This window comes from Opisthocomus hoazin, chromosome 21 (genome assembly GCF_030867145.1).
Source record: "Opisthocomus hoazin isolate bOpiHoa1 chromosome 21, bOpiHoa1.hap1, whole genome shotgun sequence".
NCBI classification, from domain to species: domain Eukaryota; kingdom Metazoa; phylum Chordata; class Aves; order Opisthocomiformes; family Opisthocomidae; genus Opisthocomus; species Opisthocomus hoazin.
The window spans coordinates 9,818,496-9,839,895 of NC_134434.1; the positions used below are offsets into that span (position 1 = coordinate 9,818,496).

Here is a 21,400-nt window from a genome sequence, read left to right on the forward strand (position 1 = left end):
TTCAGACATGTGAGCAGAGGCAAGGGGGTGCAGTGGACCTTCTGAGACCTTACTTTGCTTGACAGGGGCAGAGGGGGGCAATATGGAGCCAGATCAGGCTGTGGTGGTAGCTTATATTCTCTTGTGAAATTCAGATGGGCAACCCCTAGCCTTGTCTGAACAAGGAGAATTTTACAGAGCTTCATATTTAATAAAGCAGCTTTTGCTAGAAAAGTAAATCACAGCTTATACCGAGACTAAAGCAAAACCCTTTCTGCAGCCCAAGGGATTCCTCTACCAGTGCAACTCTACAGATCACTGCTGAAACAAAGGTGTTATAAAAGCTGACCTCGGTGCATTCAGAGTGGTCCAGACTGGACCTGCCGGCATGGGGCAGGAGGGCTTGAGGAGACAGGAATGCGGCTGTTTCCAGTTCCAACACTGGCACTACCCTAGGAGGTGTCCCTAGTGCACGCTGAAGGTCTCTTTGTCCCTGCTACAGATTTCATGTTCAAAGGGCAGGACTGGAAGCCAGGTGGACTTAAGTTTTGTTCCTGGCTCCGCAGCAGACTCACTGAAACTTGTGGAAGCCCGTCTATTCCTCATGGGTCTGTTTCTGCAGCAAATGGAAGAGGTAAGAGTTGCACCTCTTTTGGGGTTCACAATTTTGGCAAAGTCAATGGCAGTTCTTCAGTGGAAGAGCCAGCAGGGGAACCAGCTCTCTGAAGAGCATTTGCTTGAGGGGCTGTGTTGGGTCTAGAAGAGCTGAGGACAAATGCTGTCCCCTGAAGGCTACGGTATTTCAGCACATTTGGGAGAAATCAGTAAGCTCTGAGACACAGTTCATGTGACCTGGGAAAAACAAAACACTGCTGCTTCCAACAGAAGTGTTTAGCTGTAGCTTTGTAGTAACTTGAAGCTGATGTAGCATCTCAGCAGTGAGCAAAATATATTAGTGAATTAAATGCCCATCCTGTGTTTTCCAGATCAAGAACTAATACCCTCCTTGCTGGCTTCTAGGGACAGGCTAATTCTATCTCATTTTCAGTGAACAAGACACTTTTTTTTTTTTTTTTAAGCACTGTGTAACAATAATCAGGTCACCCTAATCCAGACTTTGCTGGTGCCAGCATACTTCACCCTCCGGAGAAAGATTTCTTTTAGTTTTTCTGATTTCCTTTCTGGCTTGCTCAGTGTGCTGCCAGACTACAAATACTGCCTCTTCAAGTAAAGAAATAAAACTGCAGATGTAGACTAAGAAATCTGCAGCCTCTGCTCTTCCTCCTCATAAGTGACAGATATGCAGGTCTACTGGCCATCAGAGAAGGTAAGAGGAAGGTATCTTTGAAGAGGTTTCTTACTGCATGGAAGAGGCTGGAACATGATCAGCTGTTGGTGGAAGGCTGTCTTGTGCTATATGCTGTCGAGCTGGATGTTCAAAGGGGCAGTTATGTCAAAATATTGCTGGAATCATAAAAATAAGATAAAATATGGAAGGTGAAGGAGATGAAGTGACTACCCAGAGTCTTATGGTCTGTCTATGCTAGTGGATGCTGTAGAAATACAAAGGTTAGGATTTAGATGCTAGCTTTTCTGTCCTCAGCTGGGTGATCTGTGTAGGCGTTTGAAGAGAAAGCAGGACTGGCTGAAGGGACAAAATACTTTAGGATTGTGTTACATTCCACAAACAAAAACAGCAAGTCCAAAATGGGTCCTGGAATGTTATAGGTGGGAAACAAGCTGGTTGAATGGAGGGTTTGACTTGCACTTTGCAGCTTTATCAGTCTATAGAAACTTACTATGTGGCTAAAAAATGTAGAAAAATAATGAATTTTCACTATAGTTTTAACACTTTCGTAGGCTTGTAAGAGTCTGTAATGCAGTATAGAAAGATACATAAAGATACACTCAATTTAAGGACGATTAAACTTAAGCATGTGCTTAGAACAAGCTAGTGCTTTTGCACGGCCCTGAGTTGAAGCCCTATGGGTGTGGAATTAGTGTGCTTTGATTTAATGATGTGTTAGGAACTTTCCCTTCTAAACAACTTACTTGAAACTTGGCGTAAGGATAAAAACCTCTAAAACGCCATAGACGATGTCATTAAATGAGGCTCTCTTGAGGCTGTTTCAACCTATCAGCTGTAATAGGAAGAGGGAGGTGAGGGTTTTTGCTCCTTTTCTTTAAAGAGCCAATGGAGCTTAATGATATTTTGAACTCATCTATGAAACTAGGAATTAGCAGTCTTGTTCCACAGGGGAATGGCAGTTTTCTCTCTGGACTCCACAGTGCTTTTCCCTTTGCTTTGTGAAAGGCACAGCACGTAGGCTGGTAGCCATTAAAATACATGTTGTCTTAGAGGCTGCAAAGCTCTTCCATCTGAGAGAGGTTTTTTAATTTTTTTTTTTTTTTTTTTTTTCCTGGAGTCCTGTGCATTTTGCAATTGTTCTGCAGACCTTCTGCTGGCCACTTCTGCCACTAAAAGGGGGCATTAAAGTACATTCTCTGACTTATGAGTTTTCCTTTTGCAGATATCTCGGAGGTAGTAGCACACCCTCCCTATCAGCAGTCACCAAATTAAAAGATCATGTTGTTTGGGTCTGTGAAAGGACTTTTATCCAAACTCTCAATGTGGTGGTTTATCTTAACAGAGCAGAGGTGTGGGACATCTCTCCAGCTTGGCACAGGATTTAGTAGGCAATAGCCAGTCATGTCAGAAGGATCAGTTCTGCAAGGTGCTGAACCCCTCCTGCTGTTCCCTGAGCTCCCTGTTCCCTCTTGCTCTAACTCCAGCCTGCTTTTCCATTGCTTTCCGAGGCTTCAAAAGTAGCTGCTTATAGTTGTCGTAAGACATTTTTCAGTAATGTATGGCTGGAAGCCATTTGTTCTTGTTAGCCACTTCAGTGATAAAAGCAAGGCTTGGTTCAGTCGCTTGTGAGAATGCTGTGTGTGCCCATAGGCTTTTCATGACCATCCTTTCTGCTCTGAAAGGTGACTAACTCTTGCCTTTGCTGTTCCGGTGCTTGCTACGGTAACATTTTTACTTGGGATAGTTCTTCCATCCTGGCTTGAACTGAAATGAGGGGTAACAGTGAAAGACGAGCTGTAGCTAGGAAAAGAGGTAACTTTTTTAAAGCAGAAAACATTGAATTTTGTATTTTGGCTTTGTGGTTGTGTATGTAACAGCACCAGGAGGGCTTTATTATCTTTCTGGAGGTGAGCTTTTGAGAAGTTACACGCTGTATTCTTTCTGTCAGATAGTATGGAGGTCCTTTAAACCATGGTTTGCTTGGGGGGTTTTAATGGTACCTAGAAGTACTTCATAGCAAAGTCATAAGGTAGCTATAAATTCCACTTCCAGTGTCTTTGCATGTTCTTTGCTGAACCAGCTGACAGCCTGCATAGAAGGCTTAGGTGAACAAGGCTTTTCAGGAACTGTATATAATTCTTTATTACCTGAGTCACTGGGAAGATAAGAAATAAAACCTAAACCTCCAGTTCTCAGGGGAATCCCCAGGCAAGACAGAAGTTTGCCCAAATGAGCATCTTCTCTTCCTGCTAAATGCTTGTTCACTTTCTAGTGAGCGTTTTAAGCTTACAAGGCTGTTGCAGTATAAACCAAGACCTCAGTTCTAGTGGTCTTGTCAGGTGTTTGTGTTTTGTTCTCACTGTTGCTAATCTGGAAAGGTTTGTTGCAGGCGAAGCTGCAGGTTTTATAGCTCCATTTCTTTGACTCTGTGCTTCCAATTATCTGCGCTGTTGAACCAGGGCAGATACTCTGCCAGACATCAAGAGGAATCCCATCTGAGTCCACTGGGATGTCCTTCAGCTTCCATTGGGACACCCCTTTAAGTATCCCCTCTGTCCTTCATTTACTGCCTTGGCTGATAGTATAAGATCTCTGAGCTTTCTTCCTGGCCTTTATTCAGCGGTATAATAATAAATCAATTTTAAAAGATTTGAAAATCTCTTCAGTATGTGATCCAGTATGATGTTTTTACGAGTAAGGAGGAGGTATTCTCAAGAGATAGATGAGAGCAGTCATGTGACTGTGTCCTTATCCCTCTCTCACCTCTCGATGCATTAAAGACCTTATTGAGGTGCAAAGTTCTTACTCCAGGGAACATTTCCAGGAGCTGGGTACCTTTTCTGACAAATGTGCTTCATAGTGCCTTCAGGTTGTTTTCCTTCCCATTCTGGAGAAAACTGGTGATTTTTGATCTTCCAAGAGCCATGTGCATCTTCTGAGGGAGGACAAAGCCATCAGAAGGCCAAGTGAGTATCCTGAAACTTGGGATTGAAGAGCTGCTTTTCTGGAGTGTGTTCAGCTTGTACGTTGGTCTGAGTCCAGTGGATACTGCCTTCACTTAGCAGCAGAAGAGAGCACTTTCTTCCAAGTGAGCTAGTCTGGCAAATGACCATTATGCCAATTAAAGTGGAACTTAGCATAGAAATTTCCATCCTTAACCATGATTCCTCAGCTGTTTCCAATCATGTACAGTTGAAACTTGAGAAGCATGGTGTCAACTTAAATGGTCATTTACTTGTGTATGTATCTAAAATACACATGTGAGTGGGAAATGTTATAAAGATATTTTAAAAAATTTTGCTTCAGAAAATTAAATCTGGATTCATTTCAGTTGTGGAATTGTTCCCAGCACCACTGAAGAATGGAACTGGTGTTGAGGGATTTGAAGTTTCAAACTTGCTGTGTTTTGGCACGTTATTATTTGAACCACAATGTTAGTCTTGTCCTGCTAGCAGTGTTCTTGCAAGTAACTTTGAAATCTGAATGTGATTTACCTTTTGTAATGGAAGTGCTGGAAGGTCTAAGCCTGGCACATTTAATAGCAGTCTAGACAAAATCTTGAGCAGGGAATACCCCTGCAATGACAAGAATAATTTATTTGATCTCTCTTGTCTCTAGCTTCTTGAATCTCCAGAGTAAACCACTGCTTGATTTGATTGCAAATCAGGATGTAGGTATTTGCTTTTCTTCCATTTGTAAGTGGTTAGGAAAGAGCTAACCAGGTTGGCTCAGAGGATGTGAACATCTGTGACAGATGAACTTGATGCTGAGCTATGCGTTTTGGGAGAAGCAGTCTTTACCCACATTAGCATTTTGTAGAACTGCAGAATGAGGGAAGGAAATAAATGTGAATCTTGAAAGCAAAAGTGATTGGAAAGGCTGCATTTGTAAGTAAAGTGGGTTATAAAACTGGAGCTGACAGAGGCTTTTAAAAATCTTGTGCTAACTTCTGATTTAGTGTTCTGTGTCTTGGAGGATCAGAGCTGGAGAGCTGAATGCATTGGCTGTCACAGTGTTTTATGTGTTTAAAAATAGCCGTAGGCCAGCCTCAAAGATGCCAATACGTAATGGGCAGATATCCATGTTTTTCAGAACCTCCTGAGTGAGGCTGAATAAAATCTGTAAAAAGGGTACTGTGCCCCACACAAGCCATGAAACTGGAGATGGGGAAATGCTACATGGCTTGGCTATTGATTATCTGGGGCAGCAGCAGTAGTACAGATAGCCAAGAAGCTCAGAGAAATTGTTCTGCTGTTGGGAATGGACAGTTTCCGTTGCAAATTGCAGATTATCTGAGTCTTGTCCTAGACTGGCATCTGTCCTGAACAAAAGCAGGGCATTGTATTCTGCCAAAGTCTGGCGCTGTCCTACATTAGACGGTAAGGGCTCTTATTTTAAATTACGACATTTTCAATGTTGAAGACAGGTTCAGATCTAAGTAGGAAAAATTTAATCAAGCATGTCCTTTGAGCAGAGCTGTAGCACTAAGCCTTGTTTTGTTTTGGTCTGGTAATACCAAAGGGCAGAGGTGGCAGTGCATGGTTACCACTCATGTCAGTTTGGCTGTTTTGCAAGGGAAATTTCTTTCTTTCTGCATAGCTTTTTGCAGGCATGAAGGACTGAGGAAATGTGTTGTTCCCCACAGCTACTTTCATTACCCACGTACTGTTTGCTGTACCCATCTGCCTTCAGCTTTAATATTGCGCTCATTAAAGAAGTCCCAGATCGATTGCACAAAGAGAAGTGGGATGGGCTGCCCTGAGCTTCTGGAGTTGTAATAATGTGCAGGCCAGCAGTGGGCCCGGTGTTCTTTCAGCTGATGATAAAATACTTGGCTCATGAATACCGATATTATGTAATTCCAAAATCAAGTCAGCAAATTGTGACCATATGGGAGACTCTCTGGGAAGATTCGAGTCTTCCAAAGTCAGTCTGAGGAGCAAAATAGGCTTCTCCTTAAGAGTTGGTAAGAGCAGCGGTAGTGACTTAATCCTCTGTCTCTCCTCATGCCCATCACCTCCTAGTTTGAGATGAACAGCGTGATCCAAAGGCCTGTGGGGTTATGTGAGTAGGCCCAGGACTGTTGTGTTCACTTGAGCCCTGGCAGGCTCCTCTTTGGAGCTCGTTTCCTCACTGGTGTGGTGGACAATGATTGCAGGTGGGGGACCTGCAGGATGTCATCTTACTGAGAGGCCTAATTTTACCAGGTGCTTGGTACATCCAGTCATCCACATCTTGGTGGATTGTGGGCAGTTTTTCAGCATATGTATGCTTGTGACACTCTGTGTCCCTGCCTCATCTGGGTGTAAAACCACGCCAAAGCTATGGCATTTAGAGGGAACCTGGACCTTCTTTTCATATCCTCTGCTCTAAAGGAGGCCTGACATATTTTTCTGTTCTTGCCTGAGGTGCCAGGAGGTTTAGTTAATGCTGACAACTCTGAAGAGTTAGGGTTGTGATTATGGGTACCAAAGGCTTTTAATTTTCTGGGTAAATTGAAGTCTGTCTCCCACTGACACAGCATCTACTGTTGTTGGTGGATGCAGGGAGTATCTTGCTCCCTGCCAGTCACGTTCCTTCCAAGGAGTCTGCTGGTGTGTTGCAGTCGGGGAAAAATACACTTGGGGCTGGATATCTCCATGTGCTCTGCAAGACTGCAGCAGTTCGTGACCTGCTCCATTTCATTTGCAAGCAGTTTTCTTGTTGCCTCTTTGCTAAGAGCTGATGAATTTGAATATGCAGTAGACCCTACCTATATCCTGGGACAGGATTCCAGCCACCTAAGAAGTTGACTTCAACGGTCTTTTCCATCTCTGAACACTTTGATCCCATAACCTCATATCCAAATTAGTTGTAAGTGGTTTCTCAGGCATTTGCTTTGGTTTGTATTGACAAACCTTAGAAACTCTTAATCCATTTTTCTGTTTGTCTATGCCTATTTCACAGTATCTGGGGAGGGCTACCAAAAATCAGCTAGGAGGACGAGGCTGTGCTTGCTGCTTACAAGTCCAGTTGATGTGATACATCCATACCCTGTTGTTCAGAGAGCTTACCAATGGGCAGTGCCTCAGAGTGTATAGAAATAACCTTGTTGTGTGTGTGAGAGCCAGAGAGCTATCAGCGTGTTGCCCAAGGGCTTTCCTTGCTCTTGTAATATCAACATTTACTGCTTTCCTGTCATTACCAGTTTAAATCACTCTTGGCATTTTATCATCCAGATGTGGCCAGAAACAACCTATATGGAGCACCTTGTGAAGATAAGGAGGTGTGAGAACAGATAGTTGAGAGAACAAAACTATGACTGTCTTTTATCAGTCCGTGGAGGAAATCACATTGTTATGAACTTCCGTTTTAGCTTCTGTGTGGGCTGTGGAAGGTCCCATGTTTTATTTTCCTCTCTTGAAGGAGGAAGGCAGAGCTTTCTGCTGAACGGAAGGGCTTGAAAGCAGTGCAGCCTAGTGATCAGAGCAGTTGTGCAACCTGGAGTCTTCGAACTCTGATATATGGCCTTGGGCAAGTCGCTTAGTGTTGTGAGGTCAGGTGTCCCGCCTCCCCATGAGAGCCAGAGGCTTTGTTCATCTGAGGTGTGACTTCCACAGGGATCCTGCAATATTCTATTCTTAACAAAACTAAGAAGACCTTTCCCTTCTGTTTTGTTTTTAGTACACTGAGGTACGCTTTCAGAAACATCATGTGGATGAATTTGCACTGCCCTGGCTATTATTGGAGCTCTTTGGGCAGCCTTAGCAGTAATGCAGAGCAGGACACTGGACTGATGAGGCTGTGCTGAATTCAGTCAATTGGGGCTCAGCAAGTCCCTTTTTGCCATGCTCAGCAAGAACAGACAGGTTTGCCTGCGTTAGGATCCTTGGCTGAACAAATGCAAGGAGATTTCTGTTACGAGTCTAGCACAGACATGAATGTCGTCAGCCTTTGGAGTTTCCTGCCCTTCTCTTTCACTAGTCTCTGCAGCGATGAGGTGATTGTCTGCTGAGGACGGTTAGCACTTCTTGATGCTGAACTGCAATGATGATTTTCTTTGGCTGACTCTGGAAATGATTATATTTTCCACTGAAGTGCTGCAGTGGGGAAAAGCACTGACCATTTTGTAGTAGGCAGGAAAATCACACATACCACTAGTTAGAATAAGCATATTAGCAGCTTCAGACAACTGTCCAGTATCTTCATCTGTAACAAGCAGATTTATCATTTCAGTCTGAATTTATTCTTGTCCACAAGAGGAGCAAAGCCAGGGAGAACAGAATGACGTCTGTGAGGGAGCATCCGACTGGTTGGTTGCTCTGGACTCTGGACTCACGCGGAGTAAAGCTTTCTTCTGTGGATACAGTGAGGTCATTAGGTGGCTAAAGGTACCGTCTGAAACACAGGTACATCTGTCATGTACCACAAAGCATCTCACAAATGCTAAGGAAAGCCTTACACCTGGTGGATGTTTTTGTATGAAAACACTGTCTTTCAATAAGAGTGGGTTTTCTTCATGCAACAGAAGATCACCAACAATTTTTTTCCCCCTCGTCTTCTCTAGTTTTAGATAAAAGGTTTTGGATGATAGACTTGAGAAGACTGGAAGAAAAATTTTTGTGGACAGATTTTTTTTTTTTCTTCTTTGCCTTTTCTGCTTCTTTTGCCAGAACTGTTCTTTCACAAGTGTTTTGTGAGAGAAGGAAAGGGAGTGCAAAGTAGAGAGTTTATAGGGTAAACATTTTTCTTACTAAAACAACTCAAAAAGAACAACAACAATTTTTTTCACCAGTTTTAAAAAAATGGAAATGATTGATTGCCTATCAAAGTTGCTCATGTCAGTAAATTTCTGCATTGGAGGGACAGGCTGCAAACAGAAGGCTAAGGAGGGGTGGGCAGCTGCTGGGAGAATGAGTCGCAGTGCCATCACCTCAGACGGCCCCTGCGCCTTCCTCCAGTGATGAATAGGAGGTGGCTCCCTGCAATGATTACTGTGTTTTAAGCAGCTTGGTCCAGCTTGGAACAATTACCCAGCTGCCTGGGCACTGAGAGCACAAGCTCTGGGCTTTGCTGTCTTTGGGATGTTAGCTGAAAACGGTGTGACCCAAGACAACTGGAAGCCAATGCTGTTGAATGTGATCTCTTATTTGCTGCTGGGAGACTGAAGATGGCAGTGGTTTCTGAGATCAGCTAGCAGTTCTTTCAGAAGAAGGACCAGACTGTCACGGTTGCTTTGCTACCTTTTACTGTAAAAGGTCCCTGTGCAGTGGTCTTTATGCATAGTCAGCCTTTTAAGCCTTCCTGCCAAAGATTCAGCCAGTACAGACAGTGACTCTAATGCAGCAGGTTTGTTTGACATCAGGACTAATTAGCAATTATCCAAATTTTGGAGCAAGCCCTTTCAGATCAGAGGTTCCCCCTCCTCCCCCCCAAGTCAGGCCAGGCACAAAATTCCATCTGCTTAATTTGCAAATGCAACTGCTTTAATTATACATCCAAATTGGGAGAGTGTATGCTCAAAAAGATAAGTAGCTAATGCCAGGCATGTAAGATGATAATGCATGTACAAATTAGCTGTATCCTCCAAAGCCGTCACCATCTCAAAACCTGTGCCCTCTGAGGAAAACTGTTTTAAAAGAAGAAATCCTTTCCTCTTGCAAGTTTAGAGCAGCTAAGACAGCCTGTACACCAGCTTAGTTTGTTGTTCTGTTGCTGTTGCTCATGCAGTTTTGTTTTACACAAAGGGATCCTTTTCCTCGCCAGCTGACTCCTGCCAACAAGGGCCAGAACATGACAGTTAGATGCTGTGAATGTACCTGCTGCTACATTCAAGAAATTTTCTGCCCCAAGAGATGACAAGTGCAGGGAAGTGTGATAGAGCAGGGGGAGCTGAGGGAAGGACGGCACGGGAATGTGGATTGTGATAACTGATGGTGAAGACAGTGGATGGAGAACAAGCCAGAGGGGTCAGCTGGGTGCATCAGCAGCCTTTGCTCTGCCTTGCCAGTATTCTGACCTGACCTCATTATTGGCATGGTAATAGCAGACCCTGGTACTTGTTTTCCTTGCACCCCGTGTCAGTTGTTCCTTGGTCATCCTGTAACTAGGTTCCTAAAGCTCCAGCCTGGTGATGACTCTCCTGTCTGCCTGGATCTGGTGCTGCCAAACTGGCTCTAATCTCTCCAGATGGTTGTGCCAAGCCTTGCTTTGTCCTCATAGTTTCTTCCTTTTCTTTTTACCCAGATGAGCAACAAAAGGTCAAATAGTTTCCGCCAGGCCATCCTTCAGGGGAACAGGAGGCTGTGCAGCAAGGCGCTGCTGGAGGAAACGGGGCTGAGCCTTCCGCAGAGGCTGATCCGGCATGTTGCATATGAGACCCTGCCACGAGAGATAGACCGCAAGTGGTACTACGACAGCTATACCTGCTGTCCTCCACCCTGGTTCATGATTACCATCACTATTGTAGAGGCAAGTACCTTAATTCCCTCTCTTTTTGGGGGAACCCACACCACACTGCTGAAGGCTTTGCTGGGACATGATCAAAGGCTAGAGTGGGACTTGTTTAGACCCGGACAAGGACAAGCACGAAGCTGATAGCCATTTTGGCTTGCCTGTGTGCGTATGTGGAAGTGGAGACTGTGATCCTGTCTCTCTCCAAGTGTGGTGGTTAGACGCGTTTTGTGTATGAAACTAAAGAATTTGGGAAACTATAACAAAACTTTTTGAGGAGTGAAAATCTGGAAAGTTCTAGGGAAAACGGTAGTTCAAATAGTGGAATTAGAAGGAAAATTACTGTACGGTTACCTCTGTTCTGTGAATGGAAAGAAAAAGGAGGGGAGAGAAACTAAATACTCTGACCTGCTCATCTGTTGCCCAAATGAGATCTTTGCACAGTTGCAGAGTAATGCGCTGGAATAAGTGCAGAGAAGGATGTAATATGGTACTGATCAGTAGCGTGCTGTGTTCCTCTGACTCAGTGGCTGGTGTGTTATAGAAAGCCACATATAGAGTTATACCAATGTGTTGCAGGTTCCTCAAAACAGGGAAATTTCATGCTGCGTGAAGCTGTCAAGTGGGAGAAAATTTATTGTACATTTGACATTTTTCTCCATGATTGTGAGCTACAAAGTGCTTTTCAGCGAGAGAAAGCATGTGCTAACCAAGGAATCTCCCTGCTCTTCTAGGTTGCCTTTTTTCTTTACAATGGAGTGGTATTAGACAGATTTGTCCTGCAAGTCACCCATCCCTTATACCTGAAGAACGCATTACTTTACCATCCTCAGCTCCGTGCTCAGGCTTGGAGGTACCTAACCTACATATTCATGCATGCAGGGTGAGTACTTACAAACTGCGCAGATTCCCTGCAGTTCAGGTTCCCCAGAGAGAGGGAGCGAGGAGGAGGAAGTGACAGAGTCAGCTCAGAAATCAATTTTAAATAATTGATTCTAAATTACGTATAAAAATCTGAAGCTGCTGTGCAGTGTTGGGCAATGAGGGGCAAAGCTTCACAGCTCTCTGCAGGGAGGAGGCAACATAAGGAACTTCACAGATGCTGCTCTTCTCCCCAGCGGTGTTGGGACCACACCTTCCTCTTATTGTGCGCTTCCCAGTGTGTGCTCCCTAAAACTCACAAGATTGAAGCCCAGTATCCCTCTGGAGGAGCTGTGCAAGTGGCAGAACAAGGCTGCGAAGATACTGGACTGGTATTTAAAAACTACATGGTGTATTCTTGCTAGACGTTCTAGTTGAGGTTGGGAAAGTCAATTAAATTCCCTATGCCTATGGTATGTCATTACTTAGTAATGTTGTCCCTTCTGTAGGGACTGAGATAATGCCTAGAAGCCTGAGTCAAGACTGAACTCCCATTTTGTACACACTGTACATACACCAGTGTTTGTGAAGAGCTGACAATCTCGACTGACCAGATGGACAGAGAATGGTCCATCTAACGCAAAATGCAAAATGAAGGTGCACAGTAAAATGAATTCTCCTTCATCCCATGGGAGGTATGTAGCAGACTTGGGAAGAGAATACAAGGCTTGGGGATTCTAACTCTGTGCTTCTCGACTGTGCTAGTCCTCCCAAGATTCAGAGAGACTTATTTGTGTGATGTTTGTGATGCCATGGTGATGAGTGAGTGTCACAGGAAAGTTCATCCCTGTACAGAACACTCTAACCCCTCTGAGTAGTTTCTCAGATCATTATCTTCACACATTCCTGGCAGATAATTGCAATTTTCTTTAGTTCTGTCATTGAAAAATCACAGCAACAAGCTTTTTAGCAGTAGTTTGTAGTTTGAAACTGGATAAAGACCCTTTGTTCTTAAATAGAAAGCCTGTATGCCCATCATTCAATGTTCTCCTATGAAAGGCCAGAAAGATCAAGCTGATCTTTTCCTTTTTCAATGTCTCTGATGGAAAACATACTAATGTCTCTGCCATGGAATAACTGCTTCTGTCCATAACTGCCCTTGAGCACAAGATGTGCCCCAGATCTCTGGGTAAAAATCATAGCACAGAACAGATTCTACCTAAGCGGAGAGTAGGAAAAAATTATAGATGAAACTTCTGAACATGGCAACATCTGTACTCTGCATGCTAAATCCCTCCAAAAAGTCCATTGTATACAAGTTTCAATCTGCAAATGGAGACTGTTCAGCTTAGATGTGAGGCTGGTTATGTAAAATGAGAATTGGAAGTTTCCATCGCTGAGGATGTGGGGAAAACTGGTCTTGTAAAACGAAGAAACACTTGATTTTTAACTAATGTTAGCTAATTTGTATCTGGGTTTTCTTCTGGTAGTGGTGGTGTTCTGCTGTATCACTTCTGTAACCGCAGATTGCTTTGGGGTGCATTTGAAGAGAAAGACCTGCAGAAGGACAATTTTTGCAGCATTTAAATGTAAATCTTTTCCAGTATCACCTGTGGCATGCTTTCCTAACCTGTGCAAGGTCACTCTTTCCTGTAGCAGGCAGTACTTTGGCATCCTTCACACTTACTGACTGAAAAATAGCTTGGGTTTATTTCATGTCTGTGGCTGGCTCGGAGATGAACAGTAGGAAAGGTGGTGTGCATGAGACTCATTGTTTTTGTGATGGATTCCAAGCTTTTTAGCTACATAGCCTTCAAAACAGTGGAGAGCCCCGCTGGAACAATAAATGCCATCATTTATCTGGAGTTAGGCTAAATGTTCATTTATTGCAAACTTCTCTGTGTTAAGCTCCTTTCATATCAGGAGAAGAGATAAATCTTGGAAAGGTAATAACGTTTGTTAGTGGAAGGCCTTCATTCTCCTCTCGTTTTCAAACGAGAGGCTAACACAATGCCATGGGGGTCTATTGTTATACTGTTTCCAGCTGAGACTTTAAAATGGTAATGTGGACTGCTCCTTAATTTAGTGCACTTGGTCTGCTTTTTTGAAGAGCAAGTGACAGCCGGAAGGTGTCCGAGAAGACAGTAGTTGCTAAGGCTTGGCTATCTGTGCCTCTAGAAAGATTCCAAAAATGCACGGGCTGCATGTTGGTCCTGGTGGAGGGAGCTTTGTCAAGGGCTGAAAAGGCAGTTAAAGTTGTAAATTCTGCCCTTCTGCTTTCATGGAAAGCAGACGTTGATTATCTGGGGCCCACGCATTTGTAACACTGCCATAACTAATGACTTGCATTGATGCTCAGTCCCATTTATTTGGGAGAAAGTCTCTAATAAATCAGTGAAATTGTCATTTCAAGAATGACGCATTCAGCACTGGCAAAGGCTAATTATATTTTATGGGTGCTTATTGACTGTGGAGCCTTCAAAGCTCTTAGCATGGTGGGGAGGAGAAGTGAATGGGATTGCTCCTGGAAAGTCTTTTAAGAACAGCTGTGAGTCAGGGCAGTCACTGTAGAGTCTAGGATAAACTTTGCTGAGCTCTTAGAAAAGCTTCCTTTGAAAAAATAAGACCCAATGCTTTGTGTGAAAATGTCAGGTGCTGCCTGCGTTGACTGCGTGCCAGCCAAAACTGCTTCCCTCCCCTCTGTAAAAGGGCACTTAGACGCTTTAACTCTTCTCTGTGATCTCAGTTTGACCTTTGCTGGTTATTCCGAATTTAGTTCCTGAGTTCTGTGAACATGAGGATCAGAACAGGTGCCAGAATATGCCCATGCCCAGTGGCTTCAAAAGTCTTGAGCAGCGTAATAGAAACACTCAGTTACGTGCAGCAGTTTCCCATGATGACAAATTGCAGTGCTGGATGTCCTGTGTAGGAGAGAAATTTATCCTTGGAGAGAAATTCAGTGGAAACAAACCTATTATGATATCCAGAAAGGACTGTTTCCTGCAGTATCATTTCTAGCAGTTTTTTCTGGTCACACTTTAAATTCTCATTTGTGAGAGTGTTCTGTCATTACTGCATCTCACCATCAGCGTTTTTCTCTGATGTATATGGGAAATTGCTATGGTAACATGAAGAAAGACCAAAACAGTGAAAATGCATATAACTTAAACCAACGATTGCTAGTGGCTGTCTGTGAACAATCCTTTTCTTGTATAAAATAGGAAGTAGATTTTCAATGCATTAGCTATTTTATGCTTTTTCGCCCCAAAGATGCTAGCCTTCTGTGTTAAGGGTACCACTGTGTTGCTTAGGCCCACCTGCTTTGTCAGCAGATTCAAGCACTCCCCGTACAGAAAGCACTGTACCCCAGGGTCTGGTGTGGTGTGGCCGTTCAGCAAGGTCACAGCCCTGAGAGCCCAGGGTAAATCTCAGACACTAGCGCAGCGTGGAGAGGGACCCTGTTCAGGGGCCTGGTGCTGTTGTTACATCACTGGAAGGTCCTGCAGATGACAGAGGCATGGGTAAATATTTGTGTAGAGCTCTGAGAAGTAGCAAGGTGGTTTTGTTAAGTACTATTGATTAGAACAACAAAGAACTTGCTTTGAAACTATTGATTCAACACAGGAGAAAACTGCTGTGTTGGAGCCTTCATCAAATATGCACGTCTTAGCAGTCACACTCTCTACCTCTAGGCTGCAAGTGGTCCTGCCTGTCTGGATGTGCACAGCGGGGTTTCTACAGGTCTAGTCTCAGCCCAGCTTTTCCAGTTGTGTTCAATTGGAGTTTTGCAATTGACTGTAATGGGACCAAGGGTACATGAGCAGAGAGCTTCAGTGAATACACCTTGTGTCTCACTGGGCATCTAACCAGAGCTAAAAATACCCTCTGCTTCCCATTCTGACCAAGATCATGTTGAAGTAGGCACAGCAGAAAAGGGTGAGGGTCAGATAGCACAAACAGTAAAGCAGCATTATGTGTCATAAGGAAATGGCAACTGTCTTGGGACTGCTAGGCTTACCTTCTCTTGACTTAATATCTGTTCCCCATCATGCAGTGTAGTATGCGCAGGGAAAGGCTGTATCATTAGGAGAGGAGAAGAGAGGAGCAGGTCAAGTTTTTGGCTTCTGTTCCAGGCTCTGCTGCCATCTTGTTGCTTTTTTTGGACATTTAACTTCTTCAAACCCTCTATTTACTTTAAAAAAAAAAAAAAAAAAAACTGACTAAGAACCAAACATGCTACGAGGTCTTTTGCTGAAAGGACCTGGGTGGATATGAAAAAGACAATGAGCAGCGAGGAGGGAAGAAATATCACAGCTCTGTCTGATTTTTTTCAGGAACCATTATTTTTGTCAGTGTTACAATCTACTTTCATGAAGCAGGTGCTATTTGATTTCCTTTCCAAGATATCTCTGTCTCAAGGGTAGAGAAGGGAGACAAAGAGTTAGATAAGAGGACAACTGTTGTTTTTCCTTGCCACAGGATAGAACACCTTGGACTTAATGTTGTCCTTCAGCTCTTGGTTGGGGTTCCCCTGGAAATGGTGCATGGAGCTGCGAGGATCAGTTTTGTGTACGTTGCTGGAGTTGTGGCAGGTAGGTGACACCTCTGGATGCCCCTGATGGAGAAGCATCAGAAAATGGTCTGTACTGGCTTTTGTGTAGGAGATTGTGACATTTGGCCGTAGGAGAAGAGCAATCATTGATCTTCTGTGCGTTGAAATTCTTTTGGAGGCTGGAAGTGGGAAATATGCTACAACTTGACATCTGTTTCTAACTAGCCATAGGCTTTGGGTTTAGGAGACCTGCTAAAAAAACCCAACAACCTGTTACTTTAAAATAGCCTTGCTTTAGATGGTCTTCCTGAATGTGGAGGTCATGCTGTGACTTTCCTCTTGTGTCCTACAGAGGCCTAGAAGAAGGTGGCATCACAGGCATCCCTCCGTGAAGAGTCTTTTTGTTTGTTTGTTTTTCCAGGTCCTGTGCCAGTTCTTTCTGCATTTTTACTGTGCTGTCTGCTTTCTACAGCCCGAGTAAGCAAGACTTATTTGGTTGTAGGTTGTGAGCAGTGCACAGGAATCTGGAAATTCATTTCATCATGAAACCATGGGGTTTGATGGATTAATATTTTTTTATTTGAGTTTGTACTGTATTGCTTTTATTTATGTTTGGCATTTCCAGAAGTTTGGAGGTGATAGAAGTTAGCTGACAATAGATCAACATCTAATTAAAACAGAAGGAGAGTGTGAGAACAGTCAAGGGCTTCACAGTGGAATTCAGGCAACGATTGACTGCCTTAGTTCAAGATTTATGGTTTGGGGTTTTTTCCAGCTACGTAATGTTATTTTTTTCCGTAATGAGCAGATAAAGCCTTTGTAAAGTGGGCTGCACTGGATACTAAGAAATCCTATACTCTGGGAAAGAGACTGTGGAGAGAATAATGGGACTAGGGCACAGGACTAGGCATGGTACAAACACCACGCTATTTAATGCAGAGAAAGGAGTTAGCAGACCAGCTCCACTGTCCCTTGCCTGTTATCTTAATATGCACTACAGTAGTCCCCAATCTGCAGCTTTCTAGACTTTTCTCCATCAGCTTTTCTACATGAATCCATGCACCAAACCCTGGGGCTTCATTTATGTATGTGTAAATACGCATCGCACACCTGTGCCAGGTAAGCGAAGCAAGTTAGCATTGAATCTGCTGCAGTTGAGCCTAGGCGAGCGCTGCGAGTTGCTGGCTGCCTCGCAGATTCCTGTGACCGTGGACTTGCTGGCAGGGTCCGCAGGGCCAGAGGCAGGTTTTAGTGGGTGTTGGTCTGGGCTGAACACCCAGAGCTCTGGAGGCTTGTAGCCAGTGCCTGAGTAAGGCTCACGAGCCCCGCTGGCATTATTGGTTCATTTGTGCTACACAAATGATGCCATATTTTTTTTCTCAGAGAAGCTGTCGCATCCTCATAAACTTGCCTTTCACACCTTATGACCTAAATTGTGGAAGAAAGTCCCAAATGGGAAGGGAAAACTTCCCTTTTTAGCATAGGATGGAACTACAAATGTGACCAAACAGTCCCACACAGGAAAGAATCCCGTGATATCCTTGCTTGTTTGAGTTGTTAGCCAGTTATTAATCATGTTTTCGATGTGTGCCAGGAGAGAGATAAAGAGGCATACTTATGCTGAGGATCTGGCAATATAAAGATAACACAGCTCCTAAACAATCAGAAATAAACAGTAAAATGTAGACACAGGCCACAATGGCCACTCCCTACTTTTATGGGGGCTTTTTGTCATTTGCCTGGCTTTACTAAGAAGACATGTTGATACTGAGATCGAGACTGAAGGTATATGCTCAGTGCAGTGTCCAAGGACTTAACTGCAAGTTCTAATTACTCCTTTCTGAAGTTCTTACTAGCTTTTTTCTTAATGGCAGTGTTTAAGAGCTGAGAAGTCTCAGGGCCATACAATGAAGGAGGGAGCTATCAGCAGAGTTGGCTGGTGAAACCTCAGCACTTTCTTGACCCAGAATCAGCTGAGCAATTAGCAAAGAAGTTTGTTACATTCGGTACTACTGAGGACTCCCTCAAGATTTGCCATTGTGTCTTTTTCCCATTGCCGCTCATCGCAAAGATCTTCATTATCCCTGCCTTGTGACACCAAGTCGGCCTTTGTCTCTCTGTCTCTCTGAAATTACTCTTAAAGTTTGCAGTGAAAGGAGCTTTGAGCAGATCCAAGCCTCCAACTGGGATAAGGAGAAGCAGTATCTGTGTTTGGATGTGTTGTTATTAGCGGTGTCTTTATGTGATTAACCTGTCATTTTGCTATCTTGTGTTTGCTGCCTCCATCCAGGTTATTTTTAGCTAGTTTAAAGTTTTATAAGTAACAGGCTGTGCTTTGATCAGAGGCCCGTACTAAGTTACAAGTCCTCAGTTCCTTCTCACTGTGCAAATATTTGTCTTGCCAGTGTGGGAGCTACTTCTATTTTGTCTTCAGGTGAGGAACAAAACAGACATCTATCTGTCTTCTACTTCTTTTTTATTTTAATCAAGATGTGCCTTTTTGCAGCATAGGTTTGAAGATACGTCGCTGCCTTGCTTGCCTTGCTTGGCTGCTTTCAAAGTAGGTACAAAAGAATCAGTCACTGTCTTGGCAGTACTACAGGACAGGGTTAGCTTCACAAGTCAATTGATTCCTTCCCCCCCACCCCTTCTCTTCATCTGTACATTACTGACCTGCAGCAATTAGCACAAAACAGGCAGTAGCAGGGATGTAGGGTGGGAGAGAGGGTGTGTGTATTTGGCTGGCAGTTGTCACAAACCCTTGTTCTTTCTCCCAGGGTCCCTGGCAGTGTCAGTAGCTGATATGACTGCGCCTGTGGTGGGTTCCTCTGGAGGAGTGTATGCTCTTGTCTCAGCTCACTTGGCAAATATAGTCATGGTGAGTACCAGAATGACTGTCAAACCTCTTCGGAAGTGAGCCAGATCTGGTGGCCTAAAGGGATTGCAAATAGAATCATAGAATCATTAAGGCTAGAAAAGACCTCTAAGATCATCAAGTCCAACTGTCAACCCAACACCACCATTCCTACTAAACCATATCCCAAAGTGCCACATCTACACGTTTTTTGAACACCTCCAGGGATAGTGACTCAACCACCTCCCTGGGCAGCCTGTTCCAATGCCTGACCACTCTTTCAGTAAAGAAATTTTTCCTAATATCAGATCTAAACCTCCCCTGACGCAACTTGAGGCCATTGCCTCTCATCCTATCGCTAGTTACTTGGGATAAAGACCAACACCTGCCTCACTACAACCTCCTTTTGGGTAGCTGTAGAGAGCAATAAGGTCCCCCCTCAGCCTCCTCTTCTCCAGACTAAACAGCCCCAGCTTCCTCAGCTGCTCCTCACAGGACTTGTTCTCTAGACCCCTCACCAGCCTCGTTGCCCTTCTCTGGACACGCTCCAGCCCCTCAATGTCCTTCTTGCAGTGAGGGGCCCAAAACTGAACACAGTACTCGAGGTGTGGCCTCACCAGTACCGAGTGCAGGGGCACGATCCCCTCCCTACTCCTGCTGGCCACACTATTCCTGGTACAAGCCAGGATGTCATTGGCCTTCTTGGCCACCTGGGCACGCTGCTGGCTCCTGTTCAGCTGGCTGTCGACCAGCACCCCAAGATCCTTTTCTGCCAGGCAGCTTTCCAGCCACTCCTCCCCAAGCCTGTAGCACTGCATGGGATTGTTGTGACCCAAGTGCAGGACCCGGCATTTGGCCTTGTTGAACCTCATACAGTTGGCCTCGGCCCATCGATCCAGCCTGTCCAGATCCCTCTGCAGAGCCTTACTATCCTCAAGCAGATCAACACTCCTCTCCAGTTTGGTGTCACCTGCAGACTTACTGAGGGAGCACTCAATCCCCTCATCCAGATCATTGATAAAGAAGTTAAACAAGACCAGACCTAAAACTGAGCCCTGGGGCATCACTCATGACCGGCCGCCAGCTGGATTTGACTCCATTCATCACCACTGTCTGGGCTTGGCCATTCAGCCAGTTCTTTATCCAGCGAAGAGTACACCCATCCAAACCCTGGGCAGCTAGTTTCTCCAGGAGGATGCTGTGGGGAACAGTGTCAAAGGCCTTACTAAAGTCCAAGTAGGCAACATCCACAGCCTTTCCCTCATCCACTAGGCGGGTCACCTGGTCATAGAAGGAGATCAGGTTGGTAAAGCAGGCCTGAGCCAGCTGTTGGTCATTCAGAGCTTGCCCCAGTTGAGAGTCTTGTCTCAGTGGTGTGGTCCTGGCATGGAAATGTTACCCTGCAGTTGGTGGCTTGGTATCCTGATGACTGGAAGCTTGCCGGGAGAAGCCAAAGATGCTGGTAATCCAAGGCTTGTCAGATTGTCCAGACGATCAGCTCTCCTTGCGAGGACTGACAAATGTTTGGAAAAGTTGCTGACTGGCTCTGCAGAAGTTGCAGATTTGTTTCTGTCTGCATGCACTGTGTAATCTTAGAGGGTACCTAAGGAAATTCAGTATTTGGTGGATTTGTGTGCAGAATATCCCTCATCTCCATTTGTAAAACCCAGACTGAAGCTGAACCCTGGGCGTACTAGTAATGCATCTTTTTGCAATTTCACCTGATGAAGTACTTTACAAAGGTCAGTAATACCAGCAGCGTCATTCTGCTAAGACCTAGAAACAGGAGCTCATCTGAGATCCTCAGCTAGGTGGTGGCAAAGCCCAGCAGATCTGCCTGTGTGACTCCCAAGCTTACTGCTGGGCAAAAATGGCTTTGTTGAGAGAGCTGATTTTGCTGAGATTAGGATTTGTGTGTGGTGGTACAGGGCTGTATGTCTGTCCTGTACCAGCAATGTCAGAGCAGAATAACCATAAAAACGATGGTAATGCAGCTTCCCCTGGGATCTGAGTGGGAAGATAATGCGTGTCAGCTGCAGTGGACACAGAAGGTCTGTTATGTGGGTGCTGGAAAACATGTGTGTGTGTGTGGTGGTCCTTGTGTCAAGCCTAAAAGGAAACCTTATATTTAATGCTTGTATGCAGTCAAGTCAGCAGGCGTGGGCTGCGACCCACAACGATGCTGCTCCAGGCAGCCTTTGTAGCAGCTGGGACCAGGGGAAGTGAGTGCTTTCCTGAGCAGAGTAGGTCTACTTTGCTGCCTTCAAGCTTTTGGGAGCATGAATGAGCTGGGGGCTGTTGCCAAATTAGGACAGTCTGAGTGGCTGGCAGAGAAATCAGGGAGTGGAGGAGAGGGGCCACCCCTATACCAGAGGGTTTCTACTGGCGAAATGCCTCCTTATGTACAGTTATT

General features: G+C 44.5%; 1 protein-coding gene across 6 annotated transcripts in view; it reads left to right on the forward strand.

Annotated features, from left to right (window-relative positions):
• Positions 1–21,400, forward strand: part of RHBDL3 (rhomboid like 3) — a 75,911-nt gene that overhangs the window by 46,300 nt on the left and 8,211 nt on the right. For all 6 annotated transcript variants that reach the window (XM_075441111.1, XM_075441112.1, XM_075441110.1 and 3 more), the window contains 4 exons: positions 10,514–10,738; positions 11,455–11,603; positions 16,061–16,173; positions 18,911–19,011. In XM_075441111.1, the coding sequence (XP_075297226.1) occupies positions 10,514–10,738; positions 11,455–11,603; positions 16,061–16,173; positions 18,911–19,011 (588 nt within the window). The remainder of the gene's footprint in view (positions 1–10,513; positions 10,739–11,454; positions 11,604–16,060; positions 16,174–18,910; positions 19,012–21,400) is intronic.